This window comes from Ascidiella aspersa, chromosome 3 (assembly GCF_963924565.1).
Source record: "Ascidiella aspersa chromosome 3, kaAscAspe10.2, whole genome shotgun sequence".
Classification (NCBI taxonomy): domain Eukaryota; kingdom Metazoa; phylum Chordata; class Ascidiacea; order Phlebobranchia; family Ascidiidae; genus Ascidiella; species Ascidiella aspersa.
The window spans coordinates 1,263,405-1,282,409 of NC_139449.1; the positions used below are offsets into that span (position 1 = coordinate 1,263,405).

Consider the following 19,005-nt stretch of genomic DNA (forward strand, 5'->3'; position numbering starts at 1 on the left):
CTTTAAAGCTTCAAAGTAATCATTCAATAAGGCCAAAATTTGCTTTCAGGCCAGGAAATCTAGTTAGTTTGGATTTAAAGAACAAATAGATTTGGTAGCTGATCCGATACCAGCCTAGTATCGGACGAGTACCGATACTACCACTTGGTATCGGGTATCGGCTCCGATCCGATATTATCGGACAAGTACCGATACTACCACTTGCTACCGGGAAGCGCCGATCCGTTAAGCTCACCTCAACCCTTAACATATTCGCACAAACTTTTTTAGGTGTCAGAAATACAACTTAAGCTGTTTAATTCCCAAACAGATTTGATATCTTTAGTTAGTCTTTTTGGATTGAATTCCTACACAATCTAACCTTTTTTATATAAAATTGTTTGTCCCGTAAGCTTAATCACCCAACATATTCATACAATCTTCGTAGGAGTCAGTTGTATAGCTCAAGAAGTGCCCAGCAATGCTCGCATCAGCATTGGAGAGAAGACCGACTACTATTCGGGCGATGCTGTGGTGTACGCTTGTACGCCTGGGTTCACAAGTATAGGCAACGCAAGGAGCATTTGTACACAGCAGGGAGAGTGGTCCAACAACCCTCCAAGATGCGTCGGTAAGCTGAATATTACTTTAATTTGAACTGGTCTGATTTTTAGTTGATTGTTTTTCTTATCAGAGATATTACGTTGAACCCATGTAAGGACGTTTAATGCTACACAATAGTTTCAACAAACCGAAAATTTATATTTCATAACTCACCACTTTCCCGAATAATTACCTCTTTACAGAAAGCATTTGTAGGATTTTTTTATTTCCACACAACACCTCATTTCTTCTCAACAAAGTTGTTGCTTTAATTTAAGTATTTTTTGAAAACTTGACTTCTGAAAAAAACAGATGTAATAACGCTTTTGCGTCTACCATTACTAATAATTTCCTAATTTTATCAAAAAACAATCTTTTGAAGAAAAGTTCACCCAACTATTTTATTTTCCAAAAACATTAAAAAACGTTAATTCTTTCCAGATACGAACGAGTGTGCTTTGCATTACCCGAACCGATGCTCTCCTGACGCGATTTGTGCAAACAATCCAGGTTCTTACACTTGCACCTGTAAGAGCGGCTACTACGGGTCAGGATACACCTGCCAGAGTAAGTTGGAGTGTGCTGTATAGTTCACATTTGATAATCTAACTTGTTTGGGCCATAGGTTGACTCTTTGGTTGTATGTATCAGACAAATTAAAAATAAATACTCAAGTCTTCATCAGACGTTTCTACTAAAACAGATAAATATAGAAATGTTAAAAAACGATTTTTTTAGTCCTTCAAAACTGAAAAACAATTAAAAATATGTCATTTCTTCGCAATAATAAATAAAACAGATATGCCAGTTTTATATTAGAACCTAAATTTAAAAAGCATTTTGTCTATACGCAGAAAAAAATATAAATTAAATATAAACTAAGACAATTCTCTGATAAAATTTATAAAATTTTAAGCGAGCGAAGCGTTTATGGAAAATACAGAAATGGTAAAAAAATATTTTTTAGTCCTCAAATGTAAAAAATGAACTACAAAAATACGATTTCTTCGTTTTACAACTTAAAAAAAGCTTTAAAAAAACAATATAACCAAAAAATTAAAAACAGCTTTCGAGTTTTCTCCAATTTCTTTTTATTTCCAGGAACAAAATGCAGCGCCCCGGTCTCCGTACAAAACGGCCGCATGGTGTCGTCCCACGCCGTGCCCTACTCAGTGGGTGACGTCATCACTTACACGTGTAACCATGGTTACCGCATGATTGGATCAGACACGAGCGAATGTCAGTCGAACAGAGTTTGGACTTCAAGCCCGCCCGCATGCGTTGGTGAGTTTGTGAGATGGGAAAGTTTTTACGATTATATCATTGCAGAGTACGCGGTTAACCTTTTAAGCATCATTTTTGGCTGTTTTTTGCAGAAAAAATACATTTTTCTTATTTTTTTTTGTTTAATAGTTTTAGCAGTAGAGATTTGGAAGTCTATGAGTAAATCATTGTCGAGTATGTTAAAAGATTCTCTAGCTAAACTAGTAGCGAAAATTTATTTTTTTAATATGCAATCTTTCTTTAAAGATGAGCCGCTAAATGACATTATACGGTAAATTGAAAAATAATACACTTTTTTTTACAATGATGAAAGACATGAGCTTTTGCCAAACGTTTGTGAACAACAAAACGTCGATTTTATATAAAATTAAGGCTTTGGTCTTTTAATTGAAACTTTTATTTGAAGATCTCGTTTCTGTAAAACCTTTGATTTGTTTCAGATGTGAACGAATGCAGCGACCCAACAACTTGCCCGGAGTTTTCCCGTTGTCGTAACTTGATTGGATCGTTTGCTTGTGATTGTAACACTGGGTACAGGAAGGTCGGCGAGGAATGCCAAGGTAGGAGACTTGGATTGTGGTCAATATATAAACTGTTGCTACCAGGCATAAATTAACATCAATTATTTGAAAAAAGCCTTCCATTGTTCGAACCGCGCATGTGCGATGGTCACAGGCTTCAATTGCACCCCCAGTAATAATGCATTCGCTTGTTAACAGCGGTCAACTGCCCCGCACTCCAACGCCTTCCATACGGAACCTTCGAGCCTATGAAATCCGCCTACGTATTCGATGACGTCATCACTTACGACTGCCACCCGGGCTACCAGCTCACCAGTTTGTTGGATGTCAGATGTTTGACCTCTGGGTCGTGGTCGATAGTGCCTCCAACTTGCGTGGGTAAGTTCCAAGAAAACAAACCTTATTTTTAAGGAAACGGTTTAACTTTACCTTGGGGTCGTTGTTTTCTTAAAATGTGGAATTGCCTTCACATTAAAATAGGGCTACTGCGTGTCCTCTTTTGGGAGGATTTTTCCTCTTTTTTAAAGAAAAATGAATGGTCCTCAGAGAACGCTGAAAATGCCTAAATGTCCTCATTTTTGCATTTTAGCGCATTCTACGCAGATATTAACTATACATTTTATAACAGTTTTAAACAAATAGAGATTCTAATAAAAACTTGTTTCAAAAACAATTTTTACCCATGATATGAAAAAGTTAGTTATCATATTAAATAAAACTGACTGCACAGTTAATTATCTAAAAAAACAATAAAAGTCGACCCAGCTTTCCAAAAGAAAGGCATTGAATTTTTCGTTTTTGACCATAGTACTTACATCATGTTTGATCAAACCCTCTTTCACTTTTTTAACAATGTTTATTTACGTCAGATATAAACGAGTGTGAACGCCCCACCTCCCCATGTGATCCCAACGCTAAATGCTCCAACCACCAAGGATCGTTCACATGTGTTTGCAACCAGGGATACCAAGAGGTCGACAAATACTGCAGACGTAAGCTACATTCTCTTGCTTCTTAAAGCATTTCTAAGAAGTCTTTAGTGCATTGATATTTGCTTAAAATTAAGAAAAATCGGTTAAGTACTTGTTAAAGCGATAGCGTGTTTCAATATTAACGCTACTGATACTGTTGTCTCTTTAGTTCAAATAGGTTTGTTATGTAATGAACTGTATGTTATAACTGGTCATTTTCGTTTAAATGTTCAAAATAAGGTTTGCAGTTTGCGTTTTAAACAAAATCGTTACGGACACTTTTTTTTAAAGAAATCTCACGATTTTAAGGCTTTTGCAGAAACTATTTGATATAAAATTTCATATATTCTGATTGGTTTTCAGGTTTTATGTCAATAGCTTATTTTTTTTGACGAATTAACCAAAACAAAGGCCAAATAAACGCAGCATAGCTGCTACTTGATTTTACAAAGTGTAATATATTGTTGTAGTAAATATAAACTAATGGCGAAAAACATGAAATAGTTGCCATTTTTTATCCAACTTAGAAACGTTATAAAAAGCTAACAAAACATTCCGCCTCGCTCCAGGTTCGATCTGCCAACCCCCTGATGTCGACTCCAGGGGAGACTACACCCCCCTCAAGACCGAGTACTTGCCCCTTGATGACGTCATATACACGTGTTCGAGCGGGTTCGAAGTTTCTGGAAGCAATAAGCTGACTTGTAGAAGTGATGGGACTTGGTCGCACCAGGAACCTTCATGCTCTGGTAAGTGGCATTACGATACGATACGATACGATACGAAACAACACAACACAACACGACACGACACAACACGCTACGATACGATACGATATGCTAACATATAAAAAGATATGATACTATATTTTTCTACATTATACGATATAAGATGATATGATACGATATGATACGAGTTGATATTATACGATATAAGATGATATGATATTATACGATACGAGTTGATATTATACGATACGATGCGATACGCCTTACAAGATTATAAGATATGATGCGATATTTGTGCTGCCTTGCGATACTTTTTATATTTTACGATGCGTTGCGATACAATTGTTACGACTTTTTTTCTAAAAAATTACCTAGGCCTCCTGTAAAGTCGCTGTGAGTTCTTATTTTCGGGCAATAAATAACCTACCAAAGAAAACTTATATTAAAGACCACAACAAGAAAACCCAATGTACAGATGTATTGGTTGCAAGAGTAGAATATTACCACACCACAAACAATAATGACACTTAGACACGCACAATTACTTACAAAGGCGACAGACAGAGCAAAATGAAACTTAAAGTTTTACTCGCTAATTCCACAAGGCTACACCCAGACGTCTCTCTCCGCTGTAGGCGGTGAGCCGCTCGTATATATAAAATGAATAAAAAGCGATAAATGATTGTGAGATTTGCAGAAATGTTTGGAGACAGGAAAAAACATGTCTAAAGTTCAATTAACGGCGAACACCACAGCGCACAAGAATATTACGTTAATATACAATTATACATGTCTCGAAATGCGAAAACCTAATTCCTAGCCCTACATTTAAGAACAAAGGCGCAAAATTAATAATGAATGTTAGAATTTACAGTCGGCGTAATTAGCAACCGGTGATAATTTTGTAGTGCTAATTAAGCACGTAACAACAATGTAGCGTGTACACTTCTCTTGCTCTGCAACAATATGAAATAAATTGTACAACATGATACTAATTACTACAAAAAAATATAAGACACGATAGAGTATTTGTGCTTAAGATCACATAAGGAACCATAATACTCAAACGCTAGTTAGTACTATTGCGATTCAGCAAAACGTGATATGAAAAAATTATACCATCTGCTGTAACGTGCCAAGAGTTAAATATATATACCGTTACGGTACAATGCAATAGGTTATGCTATAAGACTGCCACCTGATTGTCATTAACTTAATAAAAAATGTACACAGACATCACATATTTTAGTACTTTATGGAAAACTGCGCTGCTCCGTCATAATTTGTATTTATAAAGTAGAAACGTTAGTTTTCTATACGTGTACTACATTCTTACTTACAAATACTTTAGAATACAATGCAGTTTTGCTAGATATTTCGTGTTGAAACCAAGTATGCTTATTTCCCAGCCCTAAGTGTAAAATAATATGCAGAAATGACATTTAAAGTTTTATTTTCATGTAGATATCAACGAGTGCTCAGTTGGAACACATAACTGCCACAGACACGCGAACTGCTTCAACAGAATCGGATCTTTCGTGTGCGAATGCAAGCACGGGTACAGTGGAGACGGTCAATCTTGTACCAGTAAGTACTAGTATAAATTGAGCGCCATTTCTGTTTAAAGTGCGTAAAAAAAAGTATTTTAAAATGTTTTATCGCTACAACTGCAACTTTTATACTGGAGTAAACGTTTTCGCTTTAAAATTTTGAAAAAACACGGTTAATGTAAAAAAACAAACGAAACAACCTAGGTGAAGTATTATTTAAAAAATATATAGAATAAGATTAATTTTATTTGCAAACGAAATTTATTATTCTAACTATAAGAAGTTGATATTCAAACTGTGAACTTTGTTTCTCGAACTCAAATTTTAATTTCAGGCAATAAATATATTCTTTGATAATTTTAAGTGTTTTTTTGAAATTTAATTGATCCTTAAAATTTAATAAAATAAATCAATAAACCAAATTTATTTTTCCTATTCAGCCGTGTTGTGTGGTGCGCCACCACGTGTACCTAGCGGCTTCTTCACCCCCAACACCCCCTCACTATGGACGGTGGGCAGTGACGTCACATACCACTGCTTGTCCGGTTTCGCGCTGAGCGGCGCGCGGGCCATTGTTTGCCAAGATGACGAACAATGGGAGGAGAGTGACACCAAGTGTGACGGTGAGGACCTGTGTTGTAAACAAGTCATTTATAAAATGACTTAAGTCCCAGTCAAGTTATTTGTAAAATAACTTAAGTCCAAGTCAAGTCTTTGTAAAATAACTGAAGTCCAAGGTCAAGTTAAGTCCTTGTCATAAATATGAAACGTTGAACTTTTGGAAATTTTAAACTCGTACGACTATGAGCAATAACTCAACTAAGCAATAAGAAAAACGCAACATTCAGCAGGAAAAGTGTTTTATGTGCAAAAATTTGGTTAAATAGCTCAATTTTATAACAAAACTACTTCAATAAAAGACTTCTTTCAACTCAAGTCATTCTACCCAAATGACTTAATTCAAGTTATGTCATTTGAAAACAGTGACTTAAGTTGTCATTACAATACTGAAGAGGACAAGTATACTCGTTAAAGTTTTTTACTTCACTTTGTATTGGTAAATAAGTAGTTTAGAACTATAATTTGGTCTAATAACCAGCTCGTTCAAGTTTTTTCTTCATAATTAATGCTGCGTTACCCCTTTTGTACCCAGATATTGACGAATGTGCCAATCCTGGAGACAACCAATGCAGTGAGTTCGCAAGTTGCCAGAACACGATTGGAAGTTACATCTGTACTTGCTTGGAAACCTACACCGGCAATGGACGTTATTGCGAGAGTAAGTGGACAACAACTGTTTGCAAACGTTTGTGAATATCTTCATGGTGTCGAATTACTGAAAGTTTAGCAATCCTTGTTCGTTTAACGTTTTTATTATGAAACTTATATCAATCTTGTTATTTTTCTATTAGTGCCTTAAAACACCTTTAAAACCCTCATAACAACTATTCATTCTACGTGCGACCACAACATCCAGCAATTATTTTAAGATTTATTTGAAACGTTTAAAATTCTTGCTACTTTCTACGTCTAACTACAATCTACAGCCATTATGCTCAAATGTACAGGAATTTAACATAAAACCGTACAAACAACTTGCTTTTACCTTGCAGAGCTTGCTTGTCCCAAACCTCCAACTCCGAACGGTGGCAGCTACCAGCCTTACAGTGATAAACGATACGGAGCAAACGCCATTGTCACCTACTCATGTGCCACTGGCTACCGCGTTAAGGGACTGCCAACTGCCACTTGCCAGTCGGACGGAACCTGGGTGCCACCTGCCGCTCCAGCATGTGACGGTAAGGCTAACGTATTTAGGCAGGTTGTTTTATTCATCCCGAAAGGTTGGCAAATTAAAGAGGATTTTAAAGGATCTTTGAACGTCAATTATTTTAACATTTTTTTAATATAACTTGTTAGAAACAATGAAACATGCACACGTATGTGTGTTAATAACTGGGATCTAGCCCTTCGAAGCTGCTTTTTGACCAACGACTACGGCTTACGTATAATTAGTACACCGAAAGCCATCGCAGACTCACCGAATCTGTTTATCTATGATGCAAGCAGAACAGACTAGAAAAACAACTAGCCTGCAGTGAGGTTCGAACTCACGACCTCCGGGCATACCGGAACCGTCGCTTTACCGATAGAGCTACACTACACAGGCTCAAAGGGAAGCGAGTCGAGAAACAACCATACGCCAATGCTTATTAGTTTCTGTTAGTGCAAGCAACCTCATGGATCCCCTTCTGTGTACTTGTTAGAAACAAGATATTTTCCTCATATCTTGAGAAAATTTAGCAAACTAAAATCAAAGTGTCAATGTTTTGACTTAGATTTATTTTTACAAGCTTCAATATGATTAAATCATTTTTTTGTCAAAGAAAGAAAGTAGAGAAAATAGTAAAATAACGATCGGTTTTGAGGCTGGTTAAACAATAGTTTAATTTATATTTTTGCCGGAACAAAGTTTAGCTTAACTCCTATAAACAGCACAAAACACATACAATTTTATTTAACGTTTAGTAGTATATTTGACGTAAACTACCTACATTTAAAATTTATTCATTCTTTTGAATGAACAAAAATATATAATCACTGTCAATCATTTTATAAAATATAAAAGTACATTTGACCATATAACTGCATCATCAGTCTCTTAGTCTTCCAATTCACCAGACAAACTATTATAGTTTATTTCTTGAGACGAAAAAAAAAACTCAAAAATCTGGTGGTTTTGTAGCAACAATTGTTTAAATGACTTGTGCTGCCAGACATCAACGAATGTACCGAGGGAAGAAGCAAATGTCATTCTCTTGCTTTCTGCATCAATTCAAACGGTGGATATTCTTGCCATTGTGAGGAGGGATATGAAGGAGACGGAAAACATTGTCAAAGTAAGTAAAAAAGATTAAAAAAGATAATGTTGACACGCATAAAGTTTGTATTTTTACCCGAACTACTTTAACGCTATTTTCGCCATATGCATATCCTGGGTCAAAATATTTGACTTTAACTTTCAAAGTTTATTTTTTATTGTTTTTTAGTTAGTAAAATCAAAATTTAACAACCATTAAAACTTATTTTTACCCAAAGCCCAAACAAAACCTTGAAGAAATACATTTTTTAACGTTAAGTTAGTGAATTCATATTAAACTATTTTTGAAACTTCTGTAAATTTCGCTACATTTTACACGGGAATAAAGTTTTTACCCAAGCTCATAAAAATACATTTTCGCCTTAATTTGGTTCAACAACTAGTAAAGCTTATTATAAATTTCGACTTTTGTTTTCCAGGGGTAACCTGTGGAACCCCGAACACCCCTAACAGGGGTAGTTACACACCCCAGGGGTTCGCTCAGTGGTTTGCGGGGGCCGAGGTCACCTACTCTTGCCACAAAGGGTTCCAGGTTGTCGGAGATCCAGTGTCAAGATGCCAGGACACTGGACGCTGGTCTAACCCCGATGTAATCTGCTCAGGTAAAACAAATAAGTGATACTTTGAAAAAAACAGTGTGTACAACCTAAAAGGCTTTTAAAAATATTGAATTTTTTTTTGAATCATTTTTCTAATTTTTTTCTCAATTTAGTTTTAAATATGAAAATTCAAGATTGGGTGCATCTATACGTATCCAATTCAAGTTATTGAAGGGTTTTCAGGCATAACGTAAAGAGTATTAAATAAAAATTATGGTTTGTGTTGGAATTCGCATTATATTCGATATTTGATAATTTTAATTAAATTAGTATAATTTTAAAATGTCAAGATTGATTTGGTAATAAGTGTAAGTGTAAGTATCATGGCTAAACTATTTAACAGTTATAGCTACACTAGATCACAGTTGTACATATTTGTGTGTGCATGTTACATTACCATTATATAAAAGGGCGTATCTTTATGGAATCTAAAACATTGGCAGCAGGTTTCTGCTTGTCGATCACTGTTCCACTGGCGCGTATACTAACAATAAAAATCAAAGTTTAAAAACCAGAGTAAAATCAGGATCAGACATTTGATTACCATTTGTACGTTTCTTTTGCAGACATTAACGAGTGTAGGGACGCCAGTTTAAACGACTGTAGCGATAACGCCAGGTGCTTCAACACACAAGGAGACTTCAGATGCCAATGTAACCTCGGCTACCTCGGCGATGGAAAGAACTGCAGAGGTCAGTAAAACTCTCACCGGTATGGAGGAACAGTGTATGAAGACATTACGAAAACAGCAGTTCGAGGGAATTTGCCCGAAATTCAAAGATTTATAAAAGATTCGAACAAAATAGAGGATTAAAATATAAAAAGTTATTAAACTAAGATAATGTAAACATATGTAGTATTTGTACGCAAATTGTTATTTATCTTTGTGCAAAAGTTAAAGCATTTGTAAAGTTTTCAATTCAACATCTAAAAAATATAATTCAACATATAAAAAAAATAATATGTATATTTTTAAATTCAAAGTTTTCAATTCAAAACGTCTAAGTTATCTGATCCGGCAATGGCTTAATATCGTGCAAACTTTTAAATATATACTAAATTTCTCCAATAATTTGACTTTCAACTCACTCTCAATAGTTAGTTTAAACATTGAATTTAATCTTAAATAAAATTTGATTTCTCCAAATCTAACCCATTGATATTCCTCCACCTCACGCCGCTTCTTCTTTTATGTAGGTGTGACGTGTTATGACGTCACCAGTCTGACGCGCGGCACGATCCGACGTAGCACGGGTTTTACGTCACCGCCCACAGCCGGCAACATCATCTACTACAAGTGCAACCCTGGATATGTGCTGGTGGGTCGAACTTCAGCCACTTGCCTCACAACCGGGCAGTGGTCAAGCCAACCCCCACACTGCAGAGGTAAGACAGATTATGTGGCAAGTCGATTAAAGAATGAAATAATGTGGATTAAGTATGGTTCGAGTTTTTATATCATGTTGGAAAACGAGTTTCGGAGCATAATGGTTGGAGGTTGTAGCATGAAATAATAAGAATACCAAAGCCCATACAGAAGTAGAAAGCATTTTGTGAACGTTTCGAAAGAATCTTAAGATAATGGTTGGACGTTGTAGCTATATATAGAATGAATATTGGAACCCATACAGAAGTGGGTAGCATTTTGAACGTTTCGAATAACTCTTTATTAATTTTTAACATAGTCATAGGGTCTTCCTTAAAACCAAATAAAACTCTTTGAGATGCAGTTAGCAAGAACATTCTTCTAAGTGCTCTGGTGCTTCACTTTTCAAATACAGTGATTCATTGGTTGTAAGCAACCTTAATAACATTAACAGACACCTTAAGGTTGATGTCCTTTAACTATTTACTCGTTGATAAATAATCTTCTAACCTGCTTTGTAGACATCGACGAATGTTTGAGCGTCCGTCCTTGCAACCCTGTAGCAACCTGCATCAACTCAGATGGAAGTTACACTTGCCAGTGTCCACACGGGCACATTGGAGATGGAACAACAACTTGCACAAGTGAGTGGTCTAAAGTAGATGCTGTTGAATAATCGACTTGAAATTCAACATTTTTTTGTTTAAGTAGTTATAAAAATTGAGAAACAATTACGGACATTTGTTAAATTATGCTTAGACACAAATAGTAAAATGTGCAAAACATTGGTTTGTAATTTTAGCAATCTCAGACAGGTTTATTTATTTGCATTTCTGAAGGTATTTTGATAATTTATTGAAAAGGAGCGATAAGTAACCACTTGCTTAAATAAAAAACTATTCCCACTTAATTTATATTGTTTTAAGCAATGCTACCCAATTCATTTTAGGCTTAAGTGTTTTTTTATTTAACCTCTTTCAACGCTTCGTAAGTTTCAAGTTGGTTAAAACGTGAAAACAAAATTTTAAAAACCTCACCCTCTAACCCATTGTGTTTTAACCAATGTGTTTCCCAATACTTTAAATCATTGCAGAAACAGTAGGCATACAAAGACTTAGCTCATATTAATTAAATTATAACTTGTTCTGCCTATGTCATATGTTGCTCGCTTAAAAATGTTCAATTAAGATGTTTATGTCGCCAAAGCTTCTCTTTTATTGCTTAGTTTTTTCGTCGCGGCGAAAAAAGCGAGAAACATTGACTAACCTCCACAACTTAATGCTATTGACTTATTTGTGTTGTTTTGACTTCTTTAACTTTAGGCTCACCAAAGTTCACTCGCCAAACTATGGCATAGACTACAAAAAATTCGATCTTATTAATGTTTTGCGTTTTGATCGATTACAAACGGTTTAGCAAAAATAATTGGATCGCCAAAGCTCCGCTGTTATACTTATGCTTAGTATTTGGGCGCAAAAAGATTGACAACTGCTCTAACCCCGGTACTTTCCCTCAGGGATCATGTGCCAGGAGCCAAATCCCCCAGTCGGGGTCCGCTACGCCCCCCGAAACCAGTTCCAGTACGGGGTGAGCACAGTGGTGAGCTTCTACTGTGACCTTGGGTACGAGATCGTGGGCAGCACGAGCATGTCATGCACCAGTAACGGCACGTGGTCACACACAGAACCTCACTGCCAAGGTGGGTCAACTCTTTGTTTAAAGCCTGAATTTAAGCGTATTGCTTTATAATCCAAATTGCTTTGTTAAAAACCGAATTATAGCTAAAGTATTTTTACCCACTTTTTTCTCCTATATAAAGTAAAAATATAGCTTTGTACAACTTGATCATATTTCAGATTGGACTTTTTAAATTTAACAAACAAAGGTTAAATTAGTTATTATTAAAGTTGATTGTTCTGGTTTATTTTTTTTTTGACTAAAATAGACTTCTAACATTGTTTGTAGTTTTTCGAAACTTTTTAAATTTTTTGACACTTTTTTTTGACATTCTTATTTATTGCTGATACGTTTACGTCATGTAGGTTTTACACTCATAAATGTTTAAAGCTCTTTTAACGATAAGTGTTCGTTTAAAATTATCTGTTAACTTTTTTATAAACGAGCTATGGCAGGAAATTGATTCGTAAGTTTAAAGCAAATTGCAACCTATGATCAATATACTCACCCATCCAACAACATTCAATATACTCACCCAGCCCCTTGATACGTTGCAGATGTTGACGAATGCAGCGTACCGAACCCTCCCTGCCACACGGACGCTATTTGCACCAACACTGTGGGTTCTTATTCTTGCGCTTGCCCGCCCGGATATCTCGGCGATGGAAGAAGCTGCAGAGGTAAAACAATATTATTGAGTTTTTTTGTATTTTGTTGTCTCTAAATCGTATCTCACTGAGTTCGAAGAGTTTCTATTTTTCGGTTAGCAACACTCAATAGTTTTAAGAAAAATGTTTTAAATTAAAAAAAATGTTTAGCTTAAAATGTTCTCAGGTTTTAGTGCATTTTTTTGTAAGTTTGTGACATCTTGCATTTTTTACAGAGTAATTTTGTTTCCGGTTTCGTAACATTTTTCTTGTTTATTTTTTTTTCAAATTTTTATTTTTTGTTTCCAGCCCCAGTTTGTCAAAACCCGGGAACCCCCAACGACGGTTCTTATGTCACAACAGACAGCGAGTTCAAAGTGGGGGCGCAAGTGACGTACAGCTGCAACCCCGGCTTCACCCTGAGGGGTAATGACGTCATTAACTGCGTCACCGGCCCCAGGTGGGACGGGAATCCCCCTAATTGCATCGGTGAGCCCTCATTTGCATATTGCTTGTTCCTTGTATATTTGAGGTAACGGCAAAGGTCAAATATTTAATTTTTTGATCTTGAAAGTCGAATATTTGACCTTGACACCAAAGGAAGTATATATGACCTTGAAGAACATTACATTACACCCCAAGGTTACCCCTCCATGCATTGCTGAGCATTTTTCTCTACGTTTTCGCTCATTATCTTTTAATTTGAGAAAATGTATGAAAAAAAGTTTAAACAACACTTCTCATGTAATTCAAAATGAAAACTTAGCATGTTGAAAATGAATAAAGAGTTATTCGAAACGTCCAAAATGATACCTACTTCTGTATGGGCTTTGATATTCTTATTACGTCTTACTACAACCTCCAACAATTATGCTCCAAAACTTAGCAAATCTAGCAATTGACTTTTAATTTTTTTTAACAATGCAGTTCAGTTTAGAAGCTCTTAAAAAAAGTCTTTTTGAAATACATTTGAAAATTTTAATTCCTTGACTTGTGTTTCATGTTTTTATTAAAAATCAAAACACGCGATTAAAATTTATATAAAGCAAACAAGCTTTATTCCTCTTTGATCTCTCTCCACTTCCAACAAATTCTCTTTTGTTAAGATATCGACGAGTGTGTGACGCAACACATCAGCTGTGACGTCAACAAAGAGTGCAGGAACACCCCCGGAAGCTTCGAGTGCGCATGCGCGAGGGGATACATCGTGGACGCCTTCGACAACTGCCAGCGTAAGTTAAAATACATAAGTGGTCTGAAGTTTTGTGGGGGCATTATATGTCACATGTTTCAAGAGACTTAAGATGTCTTTCGTTGTCTTTGTTTTTTTTTACTTTTAATTGTTTAAACGCTTTTTTGTATAGGCCGTTGTATAATGTCAAAATCTTTTGTTAAGCGACCTAAAACCACTCCCAATTACATATTTTATTTATTTTTTTACAAATCCTCACTTCTCTCTCTTCATTTGTGACTTGCCGTATCCTGGTGACACGGATCACGGGGTGTGGAGGTTCGGTGACTCTGTGAACGCTCTGAAAGTTGTTTAAAGAGACTTAAGATCTTTTGTTATTACTTTTATTCAGGTTTTTTTTAACTTTTAAATATTGTTAAACGCATTTTCGAAAAACCGTCAGTGTTATTTGAGATACATGAGTGCTGTGAAGTTTTGTGTGACTATTGTTCAAACATTTTAAGAGACTTAGGATGGTTCGTTGTTACTTTTAATCAAGGGTTTTCTCAAAAAAAAATTTTTTTGCCTTTTAGACCAATAACCCTTTGAGGCAGATTAAATAATTAACTATAACAATAAAAATGAAAATAATAAAAAAATCATTTGCTACTTTATAGACTGTTAAAATATTTTGTTTAGCGACCTAAAATCACAGACATTTTTTTTTACAAATCCTCACTTCTCTTTCTTCAGTTGTGACTTGCCCGTACCCTGGTGACACGGATCACGGGGTGTACAGACCCTCGAACCCCCCTAGCTCTGTGTGGAGGTTCGGTGACTCTGTGAGCTACACATGTAAGGACGGATTCTCATTGGAAGGATCCAACTCAATAAGTTGCGATCAGAATGGAGTCTGGAGTCCTTCACCACCAACTTGTTCACGTGAGTCCTTAAGAACAAACTTGGACAACTAGATAATTCGAGTTTATTAATTTATCAATTTAAAAATTCTGCTAATTCTACTCTAATTTGTCAATTGCTTTTGTGCTCTAATCCTAGTTCTAAGCTAATCCGGATTTTACCAAAATGCTACTTTTTTTAACATTATTAAATCTCCTACAGTCGGAACAAAGAATATAAATTAATACTCTTTGTTTAAGACAATTTGCAGTTGTTTTAACATTCTGAAAAGCACGGGCTAAGCCAAAAATAGCAAGATTACCACAGGAAAACTTGCGATCCACCTTGTCATGAGAATAAATTGTTATTTGGCAAGTTAAAATATTATTTTGGGATAACTAAATAATTCTAATTCTATCTAATTTGTCAAAACTGAAATTATTTAATTTTGTTACAAATAAAAATTTTTGAAAAAATAACATCAGGTTTCCTAAAAATGTATGGCTTCCCGTAAAAAAATTATTCTACTGTTACCACTGCTGCAAATGAAAACAACGGTAAAAAGTTATAATTTTCTCTTCTTTCAACTTCACAAGTCGCGAGCTAACCAGCACTTGTATTGACCAGGTTACTTCGCCGATCTAAAGTACTGTACAGTGAGCGGCGACCCGCATTACGACACCTTTGACAACAAGCATTACGACTACCAAGGAGCGTGCAAGTATGACTTGGTCAAAACCACCTCCGCAGCGCAGTTCAGTCAAGTGACCAAGTTTACTCTCCAGGTGGGTTGTGTGGAGCGATGTCCGATAATTATGGATCGGAGTATCGGTAGTTGTCCGATACTAGGGTGGTATCGGTGCCGATCCGATACAAAATTAATATGTGCATAACAGCCATGTTTCGCGATCCAACTAAACGATTCTACCTTTAAAGTTAAATACTATAGGTACTTGGTAGTATTGGAGGTAATAAGTTATGAAATCTTAAGCAAATTTTTTTTAACACTCTGGAAAGAAGCTGCTTTTGAAAGTTTAAATTTCATTAATTCTGTTTTTTGAGCACACTAATTATTTGATGGGGTATAGGATTGCAAAATATATGTTTAAATTATCAAGGATCGGTATAAGGATAAAACCACTACTGTGTGATATATTTAAATTTGAAAAAAATGATCATTAACAGTAGAACACAGTACGCAGGTTTTATTCCTAATACAAAAAAAACATAGCGATTTTATCCAATATTATAGTTTTGGTATATTTAGTTTCAATCAAATACTTAATATTATCATGAATAAGCACTGATTTCGCTAAGTAAGCCGTTGTTATAAAGTCTAAAAAAATAGGCGCTGATTGATTTATATACTTTTTCTGCCACGGTCATTTCTCTTTAACCAAAAAGGTTTTGCTTTTTAGACTGAGAACGAGCATCGATTTAACTTGAATCACGTGACGTGGCTGAAGAAGGTGATCTTCACGGTTGGAAGCACAACGATCGAATTGCGCAAGAATCTGCTGGTTCTGGTGAGTAACTTCAACAATTTGTCAAGTATGAACAAACCAAATATTATTTGAACTTTTTTGTCCTAATCAAATCCGGTAATTTATAAGACCTTAAGAGAAATATATTTTCTCTTAATTCTAATTAATTCTATTCGCGTTGGATTTTTGATTTCTGCTTTCAGCGTTTGATTTTTCTTCGGCTTAAATACAAGTTGGTAGTTTGTTCCTTAGAGTCAGGTCTTAGAGTTAGGTCACAAGGAACGTGAAAGACACATAGGCAACCGCGGTCTCTCGTCGTAAGGTTCAGCGCCTTACCCTAAAAATATACCTTTCAGTATTTTTTAGGCAAGTTGTTTTCGACAATAGCATTAAAATATAATTGTTTTCGTTGTAAGGGCAATTTACAAACATTTACGTACATGCATCTATGTTTAGCGTGTTTAATATAATCAGTAAAATAATCCTAAAAGAGATAAAAAGATAGAAGACCATATTTGTATAAAAATGCCTTTAAAATAATAAAATCAGACTTTATGCTTTCAAATAGAAATTCATTTTCGAACAAGGTTTCGAGTTTAGATTCCAAATTCTTCGATCTAAAGGTTTAACCTTTATTTTCCTCAAGGTCAACGGCGTTGGTACCACACTGCCTTACAGTGACCCCTCTTCTGGGGTCAAGGTCAGACGTGGGGGTCTGTTCGTCCACGTGTCAACTCCGTTCGGCGTCCAAATGCGTTACGATGGTGATCATTACTTCACAGTTGGGTTGTCGCCTGATTACTCGGGATTAGTTGAAGGTAAGTTTGTAGGGAAATCCCTTGGAATAATGTAGTATTGAAAATGCTTGATATTTCGTCAAAAAGTCATGAAATTGTATTTTCAATCCACATATTTTGCCTAAAAGAAAACAAATGCTCCATATGTTTATACCAAGCATTATTTTTTTAAGTTTTTTTTAATTTCATTAGGTGTTTAACATTTTTTATTGGTTATCAATTCGCCAAAAAGATGTTTCATCCATTCTAAAAAAATCTGTTCTAAGTAAATTCACAGTTATTTAAATAACAAAAGTGTTCGTCAATCAAAAATCTTTTTATAAAGTGCATATCCTTTCAAACTGTACAAACACTCGTGTAATGAAACGGCTATTATTTAGGTTTATGTGGTGACTACAATGGAATATCAACTGACGACCTTCGTGTGAGAGGAGGCGGATTGACCACTTCGTATGTGGACTTTGGCAACAGTTACCAGGTCAACTCACCCTCAGAGTAAGTGGACAGTTCCATTCCATAAGAAAGAGGGCCTTAACCAGACCATCCAATTATAACGACGTCATCTCCTTGTTCATCTTAGATTGTGTAAACAAGTCGTTATGAAATTACTTAAGTCTGGGCCAAGTCGACATTTAAAAAAAATAACAAGAAAAGTCCAAGTCAAGTCACTGATATAATAATAAAATTACACTTTGTAAACCCGCCCGATTACCACGTTAAAGGAAAACTTTTACATCTACTGGGCGTGAGTCTATGTCAAGTCATTTGCCCAAAAGACTGAAGTCAAATCAAGTCATTTAAAAACAATGACATAAATGCACCAAGTTATTCACTTGTACCATTACAACAATATATTTTACAGGTTGGTGTGCTGTGGGCAATATCTAAACTCGAATCTAACAAAGCAGCATAATATGAAGCAATTCAGAGTTGCCACACTAGTTTAAGAGAAAAATCATGATTTTTCACAATTTTGCGATGTTTTACAATTTTATTTATTTTTTAAACTTATATTTTTCAGGTGCGCAGTGGCCACCACAACAGCAAACGTGTGCGACGACCCAGCTGTGAGGTCACAATACGAGAGCCGATGTGCCATCATCAACCACGTGGGAGGATGCTTCGGACAATGCCACGCGACCATCAACCCCGCCTCATACTTTAACGTAAGGAAGTAGTTATCGAAATACAACCACTATGGTTGCTGTTCTTGTTTTTAACGTTTCGTCGAAATAAGTTTTCTCACTTGTCCGAAAAAGTATGAACAGCAAAACTAATTTAATACAGAAGTTTTTTCCTTTTTTTTTCTTTGTGATTTGCGATTCACACAGCTGTTCTACCTTGAAAGATAAATTTAAGGAAAAAAAAACAACACGCAATCAACATTAACTAAACTAAACTTCCTAACGCTAAACCAAGTTTTGGACTATTAACCCATAATATATTTTTCGTTTTTTTAAATGTTATCTATCTTGCTTGCATGATCATGGGGAGTAACGACACTCAATAGTAAGGGAACCTTTGTGTTTTGAATCAATTATTTTTTTAATCACATTGAGCCCATTGGTTATCAAAAACATATGTGTAATGACGGAGTTGTAGTTTGTGTAAGGGTGGAAGTTACTGGTGAAGTTAGTGATGAAGTTTGAGGTTAAAAGACTTTTTTTATCTTATTTTGCCCAATTAGGGATTTGTCAGCTTTTGATTCAATGTTTCGGCCCCATCAGACGATAAAGTTATTCTAATTTTAACTGATTCTAATCGGACATTCCTATTTGGGAGTGCAATATGATTGTGGCTGACAACATAAAATAGATACAAATAACGCCAACTCCTTAACTGATTCT

At 35.5% G+C, this 19,005-nt stretch overlaps 1 protein-coding gene across 1 annotated transcript in view; it reads left to right on the plus strand.

Moving 5' to 3' along the window:
* The window catches only part of LOC146158008 (uncharacterized), a 111,150-nt gene that overhangs the window by 84,687 nt on the left and 7,458 nt on the right, over positions 1–19,005 (plus strand). The window contains exons 110-135 of the mRNA XM_083383636.1: positions 428–610; positions 1,024–1,149; positions 1,684–1,866; positions 2,307–2,426; positions 2,586–2,765; positions 3,257–3,379; positions 3,928–4,107; positions 5,551–5,673; positions 6,077–6,259; positions 6,790–6,915; positions 7,250–7,435; positions 8,414–8,536; positions 8,937–9,119; positions 9,683–9,808; positions 10,314–10,502; positions 11,004–11,126; positions 11,999–12,181; positions 12,717–12,839; positions 13,116–13,295; positions 13,913–14,038; positions 14,731–14,919; positions 15,505–15,662; positions 16,296–16,403; positions 17,008–17,179; positions 17,539–17,653; positions 18,180–18,324. Coding sequence (XP_083239762.1) covers positions 428–610; positions 1,024–1,149; positions 1,684–1,866; positions 2,307–2,426; positions 2,586–2,765; positions 3,257–3,379; positions 3,928–4,107; positions 5,551–5,673; positions 6,077–6,259; positions 6,790–6,915; positions 7,250–7,435; positions 8,414–8,536; positions 8,937–9,119; positions 9,683–9,808; positions 10,314–10,502; positions 11,004–11,126; positions 11,999–12,181; positions 12,717–12,839; positions 13,116–13,295; positions 13,913–14,038; positions 14,731–14,919; positions 15,505–15,662; positions 16,296–16,403; positions 17,008–17,179; positions 17,539–17,653; positions 18,180–18,324 — 3,956 coding nt within the window. The remainder of the gene's footprint in view (positions 1–427; positions 611–1,023; positions 1,150–1,683; positions 1,867–2,306; positions 2,427–2,585; positions 2,766–3,256; positions 3,380–3,927; positions 4,108–5,550; positions 5,674–6,076; positions 6,260–6,789; positions 6,916–7,249; positions 7,436–8,413; positions 8,537–8,936; positions 9,120–9,682; positions 9,809–10,313; positions 10,503–11,003; positions 11,127–11,998; positions 12,182–12,716; positions 12,840–13,115; positions 13,296–13,912; positions 14,039–14,730; positions 14,920–15,504; positions 15,663–16,295; positions 16,404–17,007; positions 17,180–17,538; positions 17,654–18,179; positions 18,325–19,005) is intronic.